The sequence below is a fragment of the Sminthopsis crassicaudata genome, chromosome 4 (genome assembly GCF_048593235.1).
Source record: "Sminthopsis crassicaudata isolate SCR6 chromosome 4, ASM4859323v1, whole genome shotgun sequence".
Lineage (NCBI taxonomy): Eukaryota > Metazoa > Chordata > Mammalia > Dasyuromorphia > Dasyuridae > Sminthopsis > Sminthopsis crassicaudata.
In genome coordinates, this window is record NC_133620.1 from 21,172,784 (window position 1) to 21,195,283 (window position 22,500).

The window sequence follows — 22,500 nt, forward strand, 5'->3', positions numbered from 1 at the left end:
AGTTTCTTATTCAGGACTTTGAGCTTCTATCAGGTTGAATATTACTCTTGGGAAAGAAGCAAATCCCATGAAAAGTATGCTGTGATTCATTAGGCATTGAGTATATTGTAGCTGGCAGTAATTAAGTTAGTATTTTTCCATCTCAAGCCTGTTACCCATTGTCTGCAGCAGTTCCTTAGCGATGCTTAAGCTTTCAGTTTTTCATTGCCTCATCTCTAAAAGGGGCCAACCCCAGACAGCACCTCCATGGGATCATAGAATGAATATAAGGAATTTTTTTTTTCTAGGAAAGCTTGGTGCTTGCCCTGTTTAAAAGACATCTGTGGTAAGAGATTTCCATGTTTGCATTTATATTGAAGGTAATTTTTTTTAAGTCAATGGAAGGGGCAGCTAGGTGGCGCCATTCCTGAAGTCAGAAGGATCTGAGTTCAAATGTGATCTCAGACACTTAACACTTCCCATAGCTGTGTGACCCTGGAGCAAGTCTTAACTGGTGTCTCAGAAAAAAAAGTCAATGGAACTGGAATCTTTCTTCAAGTAGATGAACTAAAATGCTTTGGGAGAAAAATGAAGAATATTTTCTAAAGGGTTGAGGGTATTTGAAAACAAACAGTCCAATGAACTGAAATGGGTGGATGCAGAAATGTTTCAAAAAATACACAGGACAGAGAGTTTTAAAGCTGCATAGCTAAAACTCTGGAAAACAACAGATTCAAAAGAAATCTTAATAGAGCAATTGTCAATGCTGTCAAATTATCCATGCATATATCTGGTAGATAAAAATTGTTAAAGAAGGAGGAGGAGGAAGAGGAGGAGGAGGAGGAGGAGGAGGAGGAGGAGGAGGAGGAGGAGGAGGAGGAGGAGGAGGAGGAGGAGGAGGAGGAGGAGGAGGAGGAGGAGGAGGAGGAGGAGGAGGAGGAGAGGAGGAGGAGGAGGAGGAGGAGGAGGAGGAGAAGAAGGAGGAGAAGAAGAAGAAGAAGGAGAAGAAGAAGAAGAAGAAGAAGAAGAAGAAGAAGAAGAAGAAGAAGAAGAAGAAGAAGAAGAAGAAGAAGAAGAAGCTTAAAAAAAAAAGTCTTGATAGTGAAGAGAAATTTTCCTCCCCTAGTTTGCAAGACATTTTTGCAAAGAGAAAAGGAATCAAAATGGCCAAATACTGTTTTGTTGCTAATATTCTTGAGACACAGTGGGACTTCTCTGTTTGAAGGCTCTTAGTTGGTTACTTTGGAGCAGAACATGTCACAAAATAGATGGTGATGAATGAGCAGGACCACATGGAGTCTGGAGGCATTCTTTCCCCATTAAAATCTTTCCCAAAAACACCATCAAAAGGACACAATTCTGAACTGCTGGCAGAAGCCACTGAGTACACTAGCTTTTATTTTTCCCACTTAATAGTATCTTATTTTTTCCCAAATCCACGTAAAGGTAGTTTTCAGCATTTGTTTTTAGAAGATTTCGGGTTCCAATTTGTTTTTGGCTCTCCCTCAGACAACAAGTAATCCGATACAGGTCCTCCATGTACAGTCGTGTTAAACAGAACTTCCCATAGATGAACATATTTCCCATTAGGCAAAGGGGCATTCTTAAATAGGATTCTTTATCCAAGCACATGTTCACATGCCAAAAAGTATCTCTTCCCAGCGGGAGGTTTTCTTTTAAATCGAGCCACATGTCTTCCAGGGGAGGCTCAAAGCTTCCAGCGGACAGGAAGTTATTTTTCAATTTTCCAAGGAAAGAAGGGGGAGGGGGATAACCTTCAAATCAGTATGTCCAGATGTTCATTCCCTGGGGTAAGCACGGGCTTTCCCCACTCCCCCTGTTTTACAGAGGAGATTATTGAGAGGAAAAGGGGCCAAGCCTGAGGTACCCTCACTCCCCAGCTGCTGGAATTATAGTATCCGGGGAGAATTTGGAAGAGACCACGTGGGCCACACGGTCCCACCCATAGGCCAGGGGAACCCTGCTCTCCGATTTCTCCAAGCTGCTTCTTCCCTCTGGGACACACCGGCTGAGGCTGAAGGTGGGGGCAGGGCAAGGAGATGAGGGCCAGAGTGCTGGGGAGAAAGCAGTCGTGCCCAGATGAAGGTCTCTAACCATTTAGTCCCTGGGAAATGTGGGAAACGTCTTTTTTCCTCAATGTCCTCATTCTACTAAAAGAGGCTTCTGCTGGTCTGGCTCAGGTTCCAGCTCCAGTGCTGGGGCCTCGCAGCTCTAATCCCAGTGAGCTCCGTTCCAACCTTCCCCACTAGTTAGGATTGATTTGAGATTTGAAAAAGACCTTAAAAGGTATGGAGCCCAGCCCCTCCACTTTACAGATGAGGAAACTGACGTGGAATGTATAGCGTGTGGACCGGGACTGACTTTTAGACGCTGCTTAGGTCACTTGCTGGCTGTGTAGACCTCTCTGCCTCAGTTTTCCCATTTGTAAATAGTAATAATATTAGTATCCATCTCACAGCGCTGCTACAAATGCAGATGTCTGTATAAATTGCCATGTAAGAGCTAGGATTATGAGGTGATTATTAAGGGTTGGACTTTCTGAGTCCAAGCCCGGGGCCCTTTCACTCATACAGTCTGTGTTCTATATCCTAAGATTTGGGGTTCTGAGATCCCTCCAGCCCTGACATCTCCGTTCTAAGCCTCTTGCCCCCCACACACACCATTTCCCTCCTTCCCTCGACAGCCAGGGCATCCTCCGCTTTATTGGAACCCTCGGGCCGCGCATCCCAAGCTCCGGCAGTCCGCCGGCTGCCAGTGGCCGGGTCGCAGCCCGGCTCCCGCTCCCAGGCCCCTCCGGCTGCCCCGCGCCCACCTTGTTGCTGCGGTAGAAGGCTGCCGACGCCCCCTGCCTGCCGAAGTCGGTGTGGTTGTCCTCCTCGGAGGGGAAGGCGAGCGCTAGGAGATCGTAGTCGCCCTCGTCGTCGTCGTGCGCGCGAGCCGGCCCGGGCCCCAGGAGCAGCAGCAGCTGCAGCCCCAGCGGCAGCAGGAGCCCGCTCCGAGCGGGGGCGCCCATGCTGCCAGCGGCGTCGGGGCCCCGCGCCGGGAGCTCGGGAGGGAGCGCGGGGAGGGGGGGGGTCAGTGGAGAGCGGTCCGGGAAGGGGGGAGCCGCTCTGGGAAGGGGGGGCCGCTCTGGGAAGGGGGGAGCAGCTCCGGGAAGGGGGAGCCGCTCCGGGATTGGGGAGCCGCTCCGGGAAGGGGGGGCCGCTCTGGGAAGGGGGGAGCAGCTCCGGGAAGGGGGGAGCCGCTCTGGGAAGGGGGGAGCAGCTCCGGGAAGGGGGGGCCGCTCCGGGAAGGGGGGGCCGCTCCGGGACTGGGAAGCCGCTCCGGGACTGGGGGGGGGGGACGCTCCGGCCCCGCTGCGCCTCGGGGAGGCGAAGGCTGCGGCTCAGAGCCCGGGGGCGCACGCGGCTCAGCCCCGGCCCTGGGTCCGAGGCTCCGAAGGCGGGGCGGGAGCTGCGGGGCTGGAGCCGGCGCGAGTTTGCCCCTCGCCAGCGGAGGAGGAGGGGAGCCGGGACGGCCGCAGACGAGCGCAGAACGCGCGGGAGCCCCTCGCACTGGAACCTCCCTCCTTCCCGCCCCTCCCCCACGCCGGCCCCCGGGGTGCGGGGCGCAGGGGCTCGGGCTGGGGCCGAGGGCGCTGCGGCGGCCGGGCAGGTGCCGGGCTGGGAGCCTCCCGATCCCGGGGCGAGAGCGCTGCGCTCCCGGCTTGCGCTCCAGTCGGCTGGCCCGCGCGCCGCAGGCTCTCCCTAAATCCTGCGGGGCGTGGATGGGTGACGCCCAGGGAGCGGGGAGATCACGCCACCCAGATCCCATCGGACGATCTGGTCGGATTAAACATTAACGGGGCGGGGGAGGGGGGTCCCCGTCCTTTTAGGGAGGTCCCCGTCTCTTCTCTCTGTCGGGTCACATTACCGCACCGGACAAAGAAGCCGGGGAAGGTGGGGAGCTGCTAGAAGGGTGGGACCCCCTCCTCTCCCTCGGCCCCCCTAGAGGGGGCGCGTCGGCCCTGGGCGCAGATGGACTGCAGGCGGAGCGGGGAGATGAAGGCAGAGGGGGGGAGGGAGGGAGGAGAGGAGTGGGGGTCACACAGGGGGATGGGGTGGGGGCAGATGCGAGATGGAACTTGGAGCTCAGCCTGGGAATTAAACACAGCCCGGCTTCCGGCCCCAAGTGGGCTAGGGCAGGAGGAGGGGACAGTGGGAGGGGATGGAGAGGCGTTGGTGTGAACGGGGCGGGCTCCTGCTCTGGAGCGAAACTGAAAGGGCCGCGGCCACCCGGCCAGGGGCTGAAGATCCTATCGGGCGTCCTCTCTGCCCCGCTCCCCCCAAACTGCTTGGGAAGTTCACCTGCATGGCATAAATGCTTCCAGCTCAGGCCATCACGTGGATGCTACAAGCATTAATAATAATAATAATAATAACAATAATCAACATCTCCAGAGTGCCTATTATGTGCCAGGCATTGTGCCAAGAGCTTTACAAATATCCATTTGATTCTTAGCGATCCTGGGAAGTAGGTGCTATTATTATACAGGTGAGGAAACTGAGGCAGACAGAGGTTAAGCTACGTGTCCAGGGTCACACAGCTAGTGTCTGAGGCAGGATTTGAATTCGCTCTTCCTAATTCTAGGTCCACAATTCCGTGCATTTGGCCACCTAACCTAAAGTCTCCTCCCAGCCCTCCCAGCCCTGACATCTCATGTTCAGAATCTCCGAAATGGGAAGAGCCCTCGGACCAGCTCAACTTCTGAGAGATAGACATCAAGATGGAGGCTAGAGATGGGTCCCACTTGGTCTGGGGGCCTCCAAGGACTCTTACAACCCGTAATTATTCTGCGATTACAATCCTGTAATAAGTGGCTACAGCCTGGTGAGCTGGGGTGTTCCAGTGGTGGCAAGAGCACGGGATCCCTAGTCATAGGATTTGGCTTCAGATGCCAGCTCCTCTGGGTGACCTTGGCCAAGTGACCTTGGTCACATGGCCCCTCTGGGCTTCAAGGCCCTTTCTGTAAAGTGAGGGGAGTGGACTCGTTCAAGGATTCTTCCCGGAGCTTCACGGCCCCTCCAAGAGATGGAACCCGTCCAACCCAACAAGGCCATTGAGAGATTTCAGGGACATTTGCAACTTGGATGGGGGGACAATGACATTCTTATCTTCACTAAGTTCTGACTGAAATGTAACATTGCCTTCAATTATGACTTTTAAATGAGCAAACTCATTTTCATACTTGGCTGAACCTGTATGTGGAAGTCAGCCAAGCCGGCAACAAATGTTTTAAGCACCTACCGCGTACCTAACTCTCTGCCAAAGGTCTGGGGGGACATCGAAGGCTTGCTCGCGGTCCCGCTCTCAAGAAGCTCATGGCCTGATGGGGAGATGAGAGGCAAAGCTCTGTATACTGACCACATGGAGACAGGGTGGATGGAAGGCCTTAGCAGCCTGGCCCATGGGGGTAGGGACTGAGAAAGGCTTCTTGCCAAGGAAGGATTGAAGCTGAGACTTGAAGAAAGGTGGGAGGAGAGGAGGGGAGGAGGAAATGAAACTGACCCAGTTGGGAAGATGGAGGGCCTTGTTTGAAGATTAGCAAGGAGGATAATGTCATATGGATGGGAGCAAAATGGAGAAAGACTGGAAAGGAGGAATGGCCTGGCTAGGCGAGACTTTAAAAGCCAAAAAGATTTTATGTTGGCTCAGAAGGTAGTAGGGAGCCATGGAGGTTTATTGAATAGGGGAGTGATGTGCTCTGATCTTTGATATAGGAAGATCATTTTGACAGCTGAGTGGAAGATGGATGGAAGTGAGATAAGACAAGGCAGGGAGACTCACCAGCAGCCTTCGGCAATAGTCTGTTTGGGGTGCGGTGGAAGAGTCTGAAGATAGTATGGACTAGAGATAGTGCAAAGATAGAACAGATAGGAAATGGGAGGCTGAGAGAATGAGGAGCTGGGGATGCCTGGGTATCAGAAAAGATGGTGGTGCTCTGGATGTAATAGGGAAGTAAAGAAAGGGAGAGATAAGAGGTCAACTTTTCATGGCATTAATAGGGGGTAACCCCTCTTTGAAAATCTCTCCTGGTTCTTCCCTTGCCTGTTGGCTCACTCTTCTGAGCTATCTCAACACTTTTTACTCTTTTTATTCTATCAGTAGCTTATAATTATATAGAACCCAATTATGGCCATTACCTCATCTGAACCATCCTGTGAAGTATGTAGAGTAAGTATTATTATGGCCAGTTTACAGAGGGGGAAACTGAGGCATGGAAAGGAAGTGACTTGCCCAGTTACATATCTAGATAACTATGGAGTCAGAAGTTTGAAGCTCCCCTCCATGGCTCTCTTTGAGCACTTGTATCCTGCCTCCTATTGTAGCTCCCAGAATACAGAGCCCTCCTTCTGTTTGGAGCCAGCGGTTGTGGACTGAGGTCTTGGAGCATCTGCAAGCTTCCTCCTTGAGTCAATGCTGGAGTCAATGACTTCCAGGGATCTTGTTCAGTTCCCTCATTTGCACAGGGAGGGGAAATGGACTTGTTGACCCCTGACCTCCTTTCCAGCCTAAATCAATGATCCATTTACCAACCTGGCCCTCAGTTTCCTCATCTGTGAGATGCCGGGGCCCCTTCCAGCTGCAGACCACTCGTTCTGTGTTTCTGTGACTTCTCACCAACAGAGTTTTTGGTAATGTGGACAAAGGTTTGTCCATAGAATAGTTTACTTATAACCCCTCCCCCAACTTCAGTTTCTGAGAAGGGGCATCCATTAGCTTGAGCTAAAGGAGGCTAGAACATACAAATAACACTAGATTCAGTCCAGCCCTTGTACACCCTTCCACTTCACAAATGAGGAACTGGGATGGGGGAGGTTTGTGACCTGCCCAAGATCACACAGCCAGGAATAATAATGGCAATTATAAGTGTGGGCCCTCCTTCCCATCACTGAAGACTAGAGCTTCCAGCCAGGTGGTTTGTGTAATGGAAAGAATTCTGGGAGGAAAATGACAGGGCGTGGCTTCCTTCCCATCCCTGCTCTTTTCTCTAGCCATGAGACCTTGACCATCTCCTTCTCTGGGCCAACCTCCTCAGCCGTGAATTATGGGATTAGTTGATGAGGACTCCATTCCAGAGCTTAAATTCTGCCATCATCCATCCCTCCCAGCTCTCACTGAAGACTTGTTCAAGGACTGAGGTTCCAATCACACTCTGGACACACAGTAAACTGTTTGAACTTGGATAAATCTCTGCACCTCAGTTTCCTCTTCTGTAAGATTGAGGGGGGTTGAATTAGATAGACCTTTGTAATGTTCCCTGAGCCATGGTTCATCTATAATATTACAGACCTGGACTAGTGTGATCTGAACAGTCCCTTCTAGGTCTATATCAGTGATCCCATGAAATTCAGATTCTAGCTCCATAAGTTTATCTTTAATTACTACCGAGGTAGGCAGATATCAGCATAAATGTGGCCTAGAATCTGGGTCATCCCATTATGTGTCCTCAAATCTCTGATTTCAGTTTTATTTCTTGAGATTGGATTCTTTCCTTTTTTTCTTTTCTGTTTATTTTTAAAAAAGAATAGAAAAAAGAAAGACAGAAAAGGAAAACAAAACAAAACAAAATAGAACATCTTCATGTGCCCAGCAAAACATCAGGGAGGACTCAAAATATAAAACAATAAATTTCCAGTTCAAGAAAGGATATATAATAGCAGAAGAAATTATATTCATGAGTGTCACTTTTTGCTTTCTTTTATATTGTTCTTTTGTTTGCTGTTGTGTACTTTTTTTTTTTTTACTTTATTCTTCCCCCTTTTATTCCTCCACCAAGAAGGTTATAGTTAAGTACAGATATATTTATGTATATATAATAGATACACACACACACACACACATATATATATATATATATATATAAAATATATATTCACATCCACCCACAGACCCACACACATATACATATATGTATGTATTCTTCCACCAAGCAGGCTATAGTTAAATAGCAAATATATTTATATACATATACATATAAAATATATGTTCATATCCACCAATAGACCCATACACATATACATATATCTATGTACACACATTCAAAGAGCAACATGCATACATATCTATATATACTCAGACACATATATACACATTTACCCATATGTAGACATGCATTTAAGACAATATTAGTATGGCTGACATATAAAATAGATTTTCTTCTCGATTGAATCATTAAGTTTGACTTTGTCCAAGATCAATGGTTATTAGTGGTACTTTTTTATTCCTAATAAATGTCATTCCTGATCTTTGTTGCAGTTTTGTTTGTACATATCTCTTCTTACCTAATCCTGACAACTCTTATTTTAATTCTGCTCTTTAACTTGCCTTACTATTATTTAGCACCACCACTACCACTACCCATGGATCCTTCCCTTGTCTTCTTCCCCTACTCTTTGCTTCCTTTTCTAGACCATTCCTTTCCCTTTATTTCTTTATAGAGATTTTGGAGGGTACTATATATACTCTTCATTGTATTTATATAGTGTTGCCTATTTAACTCATTTCTGATGTGAGTGGGTTTTCAGAACTATGAGCCTTTCTGCCCCCTCTAATGCTTCTGTATCTATTCTTCCTCTGCACCTCATTTGCCTAAGTTATTATTTTTACCTTTTCCAAGGTGGTTTTGCTTTTTAGAGTTGGATCATATTCAGCTGTGTCCCAATCTTTTTTTTTTTTGACTACCCAATTGCTAATGTCAATCTTAAACTTATGATATACATTTCCATGTAAAAAACATAACAATTTGTCCATGTTAAGTTTCTTGAAATTGATCTTTGATATTGGCTCTTAAATGATAAAGTTTCTATTGAATTCAGGTTTGGTTGAAAGAAAGCTCTGAAAATCTGCAAGGTCATTGAATGAATATTTTTTTCCATTCAATAGTATGGATAATTTTGCTGGATATTATATTTTTGGCCACAGGCTGAGCTTTTTTTTTTTTTTTTAATTGTTGGTAGATGTGATTCCAGTATCAGTGGTGTTTTATTACAACTGTTGATAAATCCTGTACAATTCTAATTAATAGTTCCAGCATAATGGATTTGATTTTTTTTACTTTTTTTTTTTTTTTTTTTTTTTTTTTTTTTTTTTTTTTTTTTTGCAAAATTTTCTCTTAGATCTGGAGCTTTCAAAATTTGGCAATAATATTCCTATGTGTTTTCTCCAAAGGATCTCATTGAGATGATGATCAATGGATTTTTTCTATTTCTACTTTCCCTTCACTCCAGGACAATTTTCTTGAATTATTTCTTTCATTATTATATCAAGGTTCTTCTTTTGATCACAGCTTTCAGGTAGTCTAATTATCCTTATATTTCCTCTTTTTAATCTATTTTCCAGATCTGTTGTTTTTCTTAAGTTTTACATTCTGTTCTATTTTTTCATTCTTTATATTGTTTTGTTATTTCTTGTTCTCATATAGCTTCACTGACTTCCCCTTGCCCAAATCTATTTTTCAGAGTTATTTTCACCTTAAGACTCTAATTCTCCTTTTCTAATCGGTTAATTTTTTTCATAATTTTCTTGTTTTTCTTGGTGTTTTTTTTTTTTTCCTCAATGTCTCTCTTTGAATTTTAATTTTTTGATTTTATAAATTCTCTCTGGGTAAGAAGCCATTTTACTCTTACATGTTACTTTTTGGGGTAGAAGAAGGTTTTTTGTTGTTTTTGTTTTTTCTTGTGGGGGTTTTTTTGTGTTTTTTTTTTTTTTTTACTCCAATGTTCTCCTCTGAAGATGAACCTAGGTCTTCCCTATTTCCATAGTAAGTTTTTATGATTGGATTCTGTTTATGGAGGAATTTGTTCTGTTTATGGAGGAAATCTGGAGTGTTCAAAATTTACCAATCTACTCTGCCATCTTCCCAGAATCCTTCTTTATTTGATTCTTTCTGCCAAAAAGTAAGAGAAAGAATTGGAGATGTTTAGTCCTAAAAAGGGAGGACTCCAGGGCAACCATGAGAGATGCTTTCAAACATCTGAAAACCTATTCTGTTTGGCTCCAGTGACACTAGTTGCTAGTTACAGAGAGAACAAGTCAACTTGGATTTCAAAAGCTTCCTCACTTTACTCCCAGAATGGAGGCTCTGTACATGTTCTTCCTTGGAGGTCCTCAAGAAGAGGCTGATCAGAAGCAGCTAGATGGTACAGTGAATAGAGTACCTGGAGGGAATACTTATGACACTGTACAGGATCACTCACTCAACAAACATTGCTGAAGCCTCAGTTTCCTCATCTACAAAGTAGGGGTAAAAGATCCTCCCACCATCCCAGGGATATCATGAGGACCAAATGAAATAACGTGTATGAAGCATTTTGCTACCCTTCAAGTACCTTGGAGGGGGCACTACTACTTTTTCTACCCATGATGCTGATTCTTCCAGCATGTCACATCAAATTCCCCAATCCAGTCCCATGTTCATGATGTAATGTGAGTGACTAAAGAGGGGAAACTAGCCCCAGAGTCAGAACCATCTGTGATTAATCCCTGACTTTAGCACCCACTAGTCAAGTGATCCTGGGCAAGTCCCTTAACTGCTTGCAATGGACATTGCGGACATTACGACTTGGGAAATTCTGGGTTAGACCCCTTGGTCAGCAGGTGGGGTCTTCTCCCTAGATTTCCTTGGCCATGTCTCTCTGGATAGGGCCAAAAAGCTGTCCCACACAACTCTCCTCTAATTATTACCCTGTCAGTAATTAGCTAGGGGACCTGAGTCCACGTGATTCCTTCCTCTTCAGCTTTAGAGAGTTTATTTTAGATTAAAAATCAGGAGCATAAAGTCAGTCATTCTGCGCTCCCATTTAGGAAAACCCTCACGTTGAGGTAGAGGCTGGACTCTTCCCCAGCTTCCCTTTATATCTATCTCTAGCTCATTTGTTCTTAAACATTTTAGTTTAGAGGTGCCTTTAGCCTGATCATCCTCTCCAAGCTGCCCGGAAGGCTGTTGACTCTCCTAGATATTTCCCTTCTTCTCACCTTCTCTTTCTTCCTTTACTTGCCCAGGATCTGCTCCCAGTTCTGCATGGCTCACTTTGTGATCTCATCTATTTCTTGAATCTCTAGTCTATCTGTTCTAAATGCCTTAAGATGTAATCAAGTCCTGTGAGGGGTAAAAGATCTGATTGTGTTTAGTTCTGGTGGATTGATTCTGTTGAGAAATGTTCTAACTCAACAATATTAATTATTTTTTATTTTTATTATAGCTTTTTATTGACAAAATATGGGTAATTTTTCAACATTGATCATTGCAAAACCTTCTGTTCCAACTTTCCCCTCCTTCCCTCTACTCCCTCCTTTATATGGCAGGCAGTCCCATACTGTTAAACATGTTAAAGTATCTGTTAAATATAATATATGTGTATATATTTATACAGTTATCTTGTCCCACAAGAAAAATCGGATTTAAAAAGAAGGTAAAATAACCTGAGAAGGAAATCAAAAATATAAGCAAAAAACAGAAAGAGTGTAAATGCTATGTTGTGGTCCACACTCATTTCCCAGTGTTTTTTTTGATGGGGATAATGTTAATTACTTTTAATTAGGGTGGGATAATCAATGGAGCCTCACCTTTACCCAATGAAATCACTGAAATCACTCGGGAAGACTCCACTGGGTAGGAGAGAGAAGGGGAGACAAGGAATGGAGAAAAAAGGTCAGTTTGAGCTGGAGCAATCACAATCAGGTAGGATTTGAGATGGACTTGAAAAATGGGTACAATTTGGACAGGGAGAATGGCCTACTCCATTCTGACCAATAGCCTATTGAAGTCCCTTAAAATGTTATTTATTTTAAGCATTTTTTTAAAGTTTGAGTTACAAATTCTCTCTCTTTCTACTGAGAAGACAAGCAAAATATTAGTTATTCATGTGAAAGTGTTAAACATATTTTATATTAGCCATATTTCCCCCCAAAAAAGCAAAAATAAAAAAATAAAAAGAGATTATGCTTCAATTTATGTTTAGTCCCTGATTTTGACATCCCCTAGCTGAGTGATCCTGAGCAAGTCACTTAACTGTTACAATCGGATTTTGACACTAAATTCTAGAATTTGGAGTTGTTCTGGCTTTTTCCTGGGAAATTTGATAAACTCATAATTCATCATCTCTCTGTTGAGGTGGAAGCATTTTTTCATCATGAATCCTTTGAAATTGTCTTGGATCATTGTATTGATCAAAATAATGAAATCTTTCACAGTTGATCATCATTTCAACATTGTTATTACTGTGCACAATAACCTCTCAGTTCTTTTCACTTCATTTTGCATCAGTTCATGTATTCTTACCTCAGTTCATGATTTTCTGAAATTACCTCCTCCTCATTTTTTAAGGTCCAACGGTATTCATGTATTTGATCATTCCCCAATTGATAGACCTTCCCTTAATTTCCAATTATTCGCCATCAGAAAAAAAAAGAACTGCTAGTAATATTTTTTTTGTATATATAGGTCCTTTCTTTTTGATTTCTTCAGGATACAGACCTAGTAGTGGTATTGCTGGGTCAAAGTGTATATGCACAGTTTTATAGTCCTCTGGGAAGAGTTCCAAATTCTTTTTCAGAATAATTAACTAGGGGACAGCTAGGTGGTGCAGTGGATAGAGCACCAGTCCTGAAATCAGAAAGCTGTGTGACCCTGGGAAAGTCACTTAACCCCAATTGCCTCAGGGAAAAAAAAAAGAAAAATAATTAACTAATTTGCTACTCTACCAGCAATTTATTAGTGAACTTATTTTTCTAAACAATAGTGATGTAGAGCACTCTTTTATGACTATAGACAACTTGGATTTCTTCTTTAAACTGCTTGTTTATATTCTTTGATCATGTATCAAGAGGGAAATAGCTCTTATTTTTTATAAATTTGTTTCAGTTCTGTACTCAGAGAGTATATTTGAGAGAGAAATGAGGCCTTTATCAGAGAAATTGGTTGTTAAAAATTTAATTTTAGCAAAATGTAGTTTCCCTAATTAGGCCTAGTTTTGCTTTTGTTTTGTGCCTTTTTTTTTAGTTCAGTGAAGCATTTAGATTTTGCTCTGCCCCGTTATTTAACTAAGCATGTGCCTTTCTGTGGGTCTCTTTATGGTTTCTAATCCATTCTGTTATCTGCTTCTGTTTTATGGGTGAGCTCATCTCATTCACGTTAACAGTTATGATTACTATGTCTTTCCCTCCATCTCATTTCCTTCTATTAACAAAAGATGTCGGTGGATAATAACTGCAGGGATTGCCGGTGGTTGATGATCTGTGAAAGACCTGGTGATAAAGTAGTTGTGATTGACGAATATCACCCTTAGTCAATCATGGGAGCTCCCCTGTTTCTGAAGGTTAGTCAATCATAGAAGTTTCTTTGTTTCTGAAGGAACAAAGACTAAAGAAACTTCCAGGGAATCCCCAAAGCCTATAAAATCTTTCAACGCTGAGCAGTGGGGTCCCAAATAGATTGATTGATCATATCCAGAACTCTGCCTCAGTCTTTTTTGTTGTAGATTGAAATTTTGTGGTTCTCACATTTCTATACCCAATTGATATATTTCTATTCATCAATGTATATGTATACATTTATATATGTGTGTATATATATGTATATATATATAAACGTATATATATGTATACATATACATTGATGGATAGAAATAAATATATACATACACATATATATGTGTGTGTGTGTGTGTGTGTGTGTGTGTGTGTGTGTGTGTGAATGTGTATATATATATTTATTCTTCCCTCTTTGAATCAATTCCAATGAGTAAGGTTCAAGCATTGTCCCATCTCCACTGCAAAAGCTTTTCTTCATGTGGCTCTTTTTTGTGAGAAAATTTTGCCCATTGTACTTCTCTTTTCCCCCTTCTCCCAGTGCATACCTCTTTCTCCCCACCTTTATTTTTTTTGAGATTATTACAACATAATCAATCCATACTCATGCCTTCTATCTATGTAAACCCCTCTTTAATTACTATAATAATGATAAAAATTCTTAGAAGTTGCATTATCATCTTCTCATATGGGAATATAAATAATTGAACATTATTGGGACTCTTATGATTACTCTTTCATATTTGCCTTTTTATATATATTTGCCTCTTGAGACTTGTGTCTGAAGGTCAAATTTTCTATTCAACTCTGATCTTTTAATTAAGAATGCTTGAAAATCTTCTATTTCACCAGATATCCATTTCCCCCCTCTAAAGGATTATACTCAGTTTTTCTGAGTAGGTTATTCTTGGTTGTAATCCTGGTTCCTTTGCCTTCTGGAATATCATATTCTAAACTTCCCCTCCCCCATTTCTCACTTTGGTAGCTGCTAAATCTTGTGTGATCCTGATTATTACTTCATATTTGAATTGTTCCTTTCTGGCTGCTTGAAATATTTTCTCCTTGACCTGAGAGCTCTGGAATTTGGCTATCCTTGACATTTTTCGTTTTGGAATTTCTTTAGGAGGTGATAAATTTCTATTTTACCATCTGGATCTAAGATAGCAAGGCAGTTTTCCTGCATAATTTCTTAAAATATGATGTCCAGGCTTTTCCTTAGGCCAGTTGTTTTTCTAATGAGATAGTTACATTTTTTTCTGTTTTTCATTCTTTTGCCTTTGTTTTTATTACTTCTTTATATCTCTGTGGAGTCATTTGCTTTTACTTACCCAGTTCTAATTTTTAAGGAATTATTTTTCCCAGTGAGATTTTGTACCTCTTTTTCCATTTGGTCAATTTTTTTAAATTTTTTATTTTTCAAAACATATACATGGACAAATTCTTCAGTATTAGCTCTTACAAAATCTTATGTTCAAATTTCCTCCTCCCCTTCCCCCCACTTCCTGCCCTAGATGGCAAGCAGTCAAATATATGCTAAACATGGTAGAAATATATGTTAAATCCAATATATTTATACAATTATTGTGCTACACAAGAAAAAATCAGATCCAACTGGTAAAAAAAAAAAAGAAGCAAAATAAAATGTAAGCAAACAACAAAAAGAGTGAAATCGCTATGTTGTGGTCCACACTCAGTTCCCACAGTCCTCTCTCTGGGTGCAGATGGCTCTCTTCATCACTGAACAATTAGAACTGCTTTGAATCATCTCATTGTTGAAGAGAGCCACATCCATCAGAATGGCCAATTCTGTTTTTAAGTTCTTTTCTCCAGTGAATTCTTACCATTTGGCCAATTTTGTTTTCTAAGATGTTGTTTTATTTAGTACCTTTCTGGTCTTCTTTTATCAAACTGTTAATTTTCCTTCCATAGTGTTTTTGCACCATTCTCATTTTTCCTAATTTTTTCCTGAATCACTTTTATGTCTTTCTTTAACTCTTCAAGGAATTCTTATTGAGCTTGAGTCCAATTAGCATTTTTCCCTTTTGTAGCCATTTTCACACTGTTGTCTTCTTCTGAGTTTATATCTTGAACTTCCCTGCCACCATAGTAGCTTCTTGTGGTGATGTTCTTTTTTATTGTTTGCTTATCTTTCCAGACTATTTCTTGACTTTGAATTTTATATGAAAGTTGGGCTCTACTCACCTGAGGGGGAGAAGGCACTGTCTCAAGATTTTTTGTGCTACTATCTTCAGAACTAGTTCTGGGGAGCTGCAAGTTTTTGAGGTGACCCAGGGAATGATATGGTCACTGCTCTCCTGATATGTGCTTTGGTCTTTTTCCAAACAGGGCCCTCATCTCCTACAGCTAACCCTGTGTTTTCCCTGGAACCAGGGCTCCAGATCCCTTGTGACTGACCCCCAAAGCTGCTCTCTACCCTGGAACTGTGACTAGAGCTACATATGGACAACCAGTGCCAGCTGTGCCCAGTGTCAGCAAAGATTCCCTGCAAGTTCTTTCTGACTGGTTGCCTGGTCCCCTTCCCATCTTCGGACTAAGAGCTCCTGAAGCTGCTGCTGCTGGGGCCATTGCTGCAGCTGCTTTGCGGGTGGGCTCCAGACAGATTTTCCCCACCCCCTTCCCAAACTTCTCCTGTTAACCCCCTAAATTTTCTTCAGCTGTAAAAATGTGCCCCTCTGACCTTTTGTTGAATCTGCTGCTCCAAAATCTATTCAAGGCATTCTTTTCAAGTTGCTTGAAGGGGATGATGTCAGCTGGATTGGCTCTAATCCACCATCTTGGCTACTCCAATTATCAGTCATTTTTATTGGAGTGTCTTTCAAGAATTTCTCCTGAACCTTGTCTTCCTCCCTCCTCCCCTACCCAGAGTACACAGCTGGTTTCTTCCCAAATTCCCCTGGGCTTTGGTTTAGTTGAGGAAAGGGGCACAGGATGTGGAGTTCATGTCTGAATTTAGAATTTAGAGTAGCCAGAGACTTCAGACACCAGCTAGGCCCATTTACAAATGAAGAACTGCTTTGTTTACAAATGAAGAAGCAATCTTGGAGAATGTAGGATCCCACAACTAGTAAGTGTCTGAGGTTGGATTTGAACCCACATCTTCCTAATTACACTATTATAGGCTGCCTCTCTCTGAATATCTCTTCCCTCCTCTTTCCTCTTCTTCCATCCTCTTTCCTCTTCCTTCTTCTTTCCTCTTCTTCCTTCCTCCCTCCCAATCACTTTCCTCCCCAAGATGGGTAAGAGAACTCTTTCCAACACAGGCCATTGGAGAGAAGGATTTCCTCCCCTTTCCATCCCAAGAAAATTCTAAAAGAAGAATTTTATTGTTCTTGTGAACTTGAACCTATCAGAGGACAGAATGAACATCTCCCCCCAAGCCCTAGGGAATCAATTGGACCTTGAATCAAACCCCTTATTTCCTGAGCTCCCACTCTGAGCTCAAGTTGCCCCTTGCCCTTTGTGTCCAACGGTCACTTTCTCAGCCCATTCACTCCTTCTAAAGATGGGGTGTTTGCTGGCTTGTCTTCCCAAGCCCTTTTCCATGACTTCCTCACCAATGCATGAGCCCTTTCTCAGGGACTCTCTCTCCTCTCCGTCTCTTCCTCCTTTTTTTCTTTTCTTCTTTGTCTCTGCTCTGTTGAGGAACCCAAAGTGCCGTTCCCAGAATAATGGCAGAACTGCAAGTCTGTTCTGAAGGAGTGAAGCTTGTGGGAATGAAGGAAAGAATGCTGGGCTATGCGGGAATCAAAGTGGGGGGACCAGGGTTCAAATCTCCCTCAGGGTTGCTACTGGTCTGGGTCTCAGTTTCCTCATCTATATAATGGAGGAGGAGGAGAGCTGGGCTAGATGGTCTCTGAGGTTCCTTCTGGCTCTAGACTGTCCCCTCCCAGACTCTGGTTTCTAACCTTAATTCTTCCACCAACTTTCTCCATAACCTTGAGTTACTTCACCTGGGTCTATTTCCTTATTTTTAAATTAGGGATCTGTAATCCACCACTCACTTTCTGTGCATTGTTGGGGAAGTCATTTCCCCTTCTGGGCCTCAGTTTACTTAGTAAGTTGAGTGGGTTGGAATGATGACCATGGAATGATGACCATTAAAGCTTTTTCCAATTCTCTTCATCAGCCCAGTGCCTGGCTCATAGTACCAACTTAATAAATGTTTGTTGATGGACTCTAAGCATCCAGTGAGAGAATGGGAGAAAAGGATTATTCATGGCTCTCAAGCCAGAGAAATGGAAGATGTGTTTACTATAATAACAGAAGGGGATAGATTTCCCGGACCCATTTCACAAGAGGAGTTAAGCATCAGGTCTGTGGATTTTTTGGACTTTTGTTTCCCTCTGTATGATATTGTTACTTTCCCCTATATTCTCACCCTTGTGATTGCAATAGCCTCCTCACTGTTTCCCCTGTATTCCCTTAACTCCCTCCAATTCATCCAGCACACTCTGACAACCGAGCTTCTTCCCTGCTCTGAGGTCCTCACTGGCTTCCTCTGGCCTAGAGGAGGGTTAGTCCGGCGTCCAAGGCCCTCTCCATCCCCCTCCTATCTACTTTTCCATCATTAGCTCCAGAACTAGAATCCTAGAGGACAGGGACTCACTTCTAAGGCAGAAAAAGATTGGAGCTTCTTGGGACTGGTGCTGTTAACCAGGGGTCAGTCCACTTGGCTGTTAAAATATTTGGATAGCTATTTAATATTATTGGTCCCTTTTTTAATACTCTGTTTTATTTTATGTATTTACATACATGATGCTTAGAAGGGGCTGTGGATGGACTGAGTGTCCAGAGGAACCCTGCCCTTTGTGCCATTATTTCTACTTCAGTAGGGTTTTCAGGCTATAGACAATATTTGCAAAAATAATAGCTCCCACATATTTATCTGTATAACATATACAAAACACAAAATACTCCATTTTACATTTATACATTGTATATATATAAACACAGTAAATATATATAACTATAAATGTTGTATATATGTGTGTGTATATCTACGTACTTTTTTTTATTATAGCTTTTTATTGACAGAACATCTGCATGGGTAATTTTTCAACATTGTCCATTGCACTCATTTCTGTTCTGACTTTTCCCTCCTTCCCTCCACCCCCTCCCCTAGGCAGACTAGGCAGTCTCACACATGTTAAATACATGTATATATATGTATAATATGGATATTCTATATAATATATATACACACACATATCTCTAGATATATTCGATAGAAACTTGGGCTAATATTGTCTCTGTTTCAGATAAGAGAAAAGAGACTGATGGGGATTAATGGCTTGGGGGATTTGAACTCAGTTCTTCCTGGCTTAATGAGGAGCATCCTGGCCACTGCCCTGGAGGGAGGAGATCCAGTTCAATTGCCTTTGTTTCCCAGAGGATGTTCAGGATCTCCCAGATAGATCTAAGCTCCGAGTCTAGCACTGGCTGCTTTTCTGGGGCCAACATCACTCTCTGGACCCTTAACTTCAATTTAAAGTCCCCAATCGAGCTAAGGTCAGAGGAGAGAGGCTCTGCACTCCTCCCCCTCCCTCCTCCTCTCCCACCTCAGACCTTCCCTCGCCCTGAGCAGCTGCGTTGTCCAGCTCTGCCAGGAGAGGTCGCCCCATGACCAGCTAAGTGAAGGAGGCTGTTGGGCCCAGCTCCCAGAGGGCCAAGGCGGGGGCTGGTTCCCCGAGGCTGCACAGCACAGGCCCCTTCTTCAGTTTCCCCTGGAGCCAGGCTGAGCATCACGGGCCTCCCTGGCAGTTTGCAGCCCTGGGCAAGCCCCTTCTCTTGTGGCCCTGAGGTTTCAACGAGTTCTGAAATTCTCTGTTCTGGGGCCCTTCCCAACTCTGACCATTCTGTGTTCTAGGGTCCCTCCCAGCTCTGACACTCTCTGTTCTAGTGTTCCTCCCAGATCTGACATTCTATGTTCTAGAGTCCTTACCAACTCTGACCATTCTGTGTTCTAGCATCTCCCAACTCTGGTGTTCTATGCTCTAAGCCCTATTCTAGACATCTCAGGTCCCACCAATCTCTGATATTCTCCCTTCTAGCCAGCATTCTTCTCAGCCCTGACCTTTGATGTCCCAATTCTCTGTTTCTTTATTCTCTAATACCTTTGCTCTAACAGTCTCTGTTCTCTGCTCTCAGAACTCTTTCCATTCTCCAAGTCCTATATTCTAAAAGGTTTTAATTCCACAGTTAGTGCTTTGTTAGTAGAATGGACAAAGAATCTTGGGGTCAAATGCTGACCTGACCATTAACTTGCTGTCTCTGGGCCTCAGTTTCCCCACTCCTTTGGAGGTAACCCCGTCCTATAATGAGTGATATCCTCAAGTTTCTTCCTGCTCTGACTGTCGGGGAGCCTGCCTGCCCCTGTGGAGCTGGGCGCCTGTCTGGGTATGTTCACCAGCAGCGGTGCCCTTTGGGTGAGTGTTGAATGAGAGCACCAGAGCCCTGTCATGAGCAGCAGCTGTCCCGCAGGGATCCCAACACTCCCAGGCGCTCCTGCTTCTGAACTCGATTCCAGAACTCGATTCCAGGTAGTGTTTATATAGAGGAATGCACAGAATGACCAGTCAGTTGCACAAGACCCCACAAACTCCCATCCTGGGAAGGTGACCCCAAACCTTAACATCACCCTAAGTTTGGTGAAGGGCTTTACAAGTCTCTCTGCTCTTCAGCCCACACCCAGAGCCGCAGCCACAAGAAGGGGTGAGGAGACGATGATAATAATGCCAAATGATTACAAAGGAAACTGAAAGGACCTTTCGTTGATCCTCACTACAATCCTGTGATACGGTGGCTATTATTGTCCCCATTTAATTGAGAGAGAAACTGAGGCTTGGAGAGATCACTCAGCTAGCTGATGTCCAAGGTAGATTTAAATCTCAGCCTTTGCCACCTGATGGTCTGAGGGAATTGTGGATTATGAGCCGTGAAGGACCTTAGAGTGTACAGAATCACGGAATTGCAGTTGGAAGAGACTTCAGGGGTCATTGCAGCTAATCCCTATCTAGCAGCATGATGTAAAAGAGAAGAAATGGTTAAAGGTTGGCTTTGGAGCCCAGAAGACCCGACTTAGGATCCTGCCTCAGACTTCCTACCGGAGTGATCTTGATCATTACCTGCCTCAGTTTTCCCATCTTTAAAATGGGAATAATGGTAGCATCTGCCTCCCAGAGAGATTTGCAAACCTTAAGGAGACATGAGAAGGAGAACTAGGTGACTCAGTGGCTAAGGCCCTGGTCCAGCTTCAGGAAGCCCTAACTTGAATCCCGCCCTCTGATACTAGGGCTAAGCACTTAACCTTCATCTGCCTCAGTTTCCTCCCTGTAAAATCGGGATAATAGCAGCACCTAACTTGAAGGAAGTTCAGACGAGATCATATTTGTAAAGCCCTTAGGATTGTGCGGGGCACAGCAAGGGCCATATAAAGAGTAGCTATTATTATTGTTATTAACTACTCCAACCCGCTCATTTTGCCCAGGGGCCCTTTGGGGGTGGGGAAGGAGCCAGAATAACGGGGAGGGGGGTCCAAAGCTCCCCTCTGATCTTCCCCCCTCTGACTTTGAACAACTCCCTGTTTCCATTTCCTCCTCTATACCATGAGGTCAATGGTCTGCATGCCTTCTGGCTTCATGGGTGAGCACTGTGACCTTCATCTCTGGAAAAAGTCCGTCCTCTCCTTCCCCAAGTGAATGAGTAATTTTCCTCTGCCCACGCGCCCCTGCTGAGCCCGACCCATTCAAGGTGAGGTTAGCTGCTCTTGGCCTGGTCTGAGCCACAGAGGATGCTGGGTAGAGCACCCATCAAACTTCACAGGAATGCGGCTCTGGGGAGCTGGCAATGTTTAAACCTGCCCTGGGCCCGAGCCGGAATTTGGGAGCCCCGGGCGCTCCCCACGAGCCCGGCCGTGCCTCCTGTGCACAAAGTCTGGAGCCAGGGATGGATGCTTGGGAAGGGACCGGGAGCTCCGCCATGGCCTCCCAGCCTAGAGCAGGAGCTGGAGGAGTCTGGCTGGTCCGAAGCCCCTGAGCTCTTCTGGACAAGGGCCGAACCTGGTGCAAGGGGAGGGCCCAGGGCTAAGGAAGGAGCTCAGGTGGAGAGAAGGTGGATTGCTCTGCAGGGACCCCCGTCCTCCTTCCAAGAGCCTGACAGTAAGGAGCACACTTTACACCTGCATTTGTGTCCTCTTCTGTAGAACAAGGCGGCTGGAGAGAACCCCGGAGGAGCTTTCCACTCTGACACCCCCTATTCAAAGCCCCCTCCCAGCTCTGACATCCCCTGTTCTAAGCCCCCTCCCAACTCTGACATCCCCTGTTCTAAGTCCCCTCCCAGCTCTGACATCCCCTGTTCTAAGCTCCCAGCTCTGACACCCCCTGTTCTAAGCTCCTTCCCAGCTCTGACATCCCCTGTTCTAAGCTCCCTTCCAGCTCTGACACCCTCTATTCAAAGCCCCCTCCCAGCCCTGACATCCCCTGTTCTAAGCCCCCTCCCAGCTCTGACATCCCCTGTTCTAAGCCTCCTCCCAACTCTGACCTCCCCTGTTCTAAGCCCCCCTCCCAACTCTGACATCCCCTGTTCTAAGCCCCCTCCCAGCTCTGACATCCCCTGTTCTAAGCTCCCTCCCAGCTCTGACACCCCCTGTTCTAAGCCCCCTCCCAGCTCTGACCTCCCCTGTTCTAAGCTCCCTCCCAGCTCTGACCTCCCCTGTTCTAAGCTCCCTCCCAGCTCTGACCTCCCCTGTTCTAAGCCCCCTCCCAGCTCTGACCTCCCCTATTCTAAGCCCCCTCCCATCCCTGACATCCCCTGTTCTAAGCCCCCTCCCATCCCTGACATCCCCTGTTCTAAGCCCCCTCCCATCCCTGACATCCCCTGTTCTAAGCCCCCTCCCAGCTCTGACATCCCCTGTTCTAAGCCCCCTCCCATCCCTGACATCCCCTGTTCTAAGCCCCCTCCCATCCCTGACATCCCCTGTTCTAAGCCCCCTCCCAGCTCTGACATCCCCTGTTCTAAGCCCCCTCCCAACTCTGACCTCCCCTGTTCTAAGCCCCCTCCCAGCTCTGACCTCCCCTATTCTAAGCCCCCTCCCATCCCTGACATCCCCTGTTCTAAGCCCCCTCCCAGCTC

General features: G+C 44.8%; 1 protein-coding gene across 1 annotated transcript in view; it reads right to left on the reverse strand.

Annotated features, from left to right (window-relative positions):
- The window catches only part of PCSK9 (proprotein convertase subtilisin/kexin type 9), a 29,756-nt gene extending 26,651 nt beyond the window's left edge, over positions 1-3,105 (reverse strand). The window contains 2 exon segments of the mRNA XM_074265837.1: positions 1,345-1,346; positions 2,813-3,105. Coding sequence (XP_074121938.1) covers positions 1,345-1,346; positions 2,813-3,013 — 203 coding nt within the window. The 5' untranslated portion in view covers positions 3,014-3,105.
- Between the last annotated feature and the right edge of the window lie 19,395 nt (positions 3,106-22,500).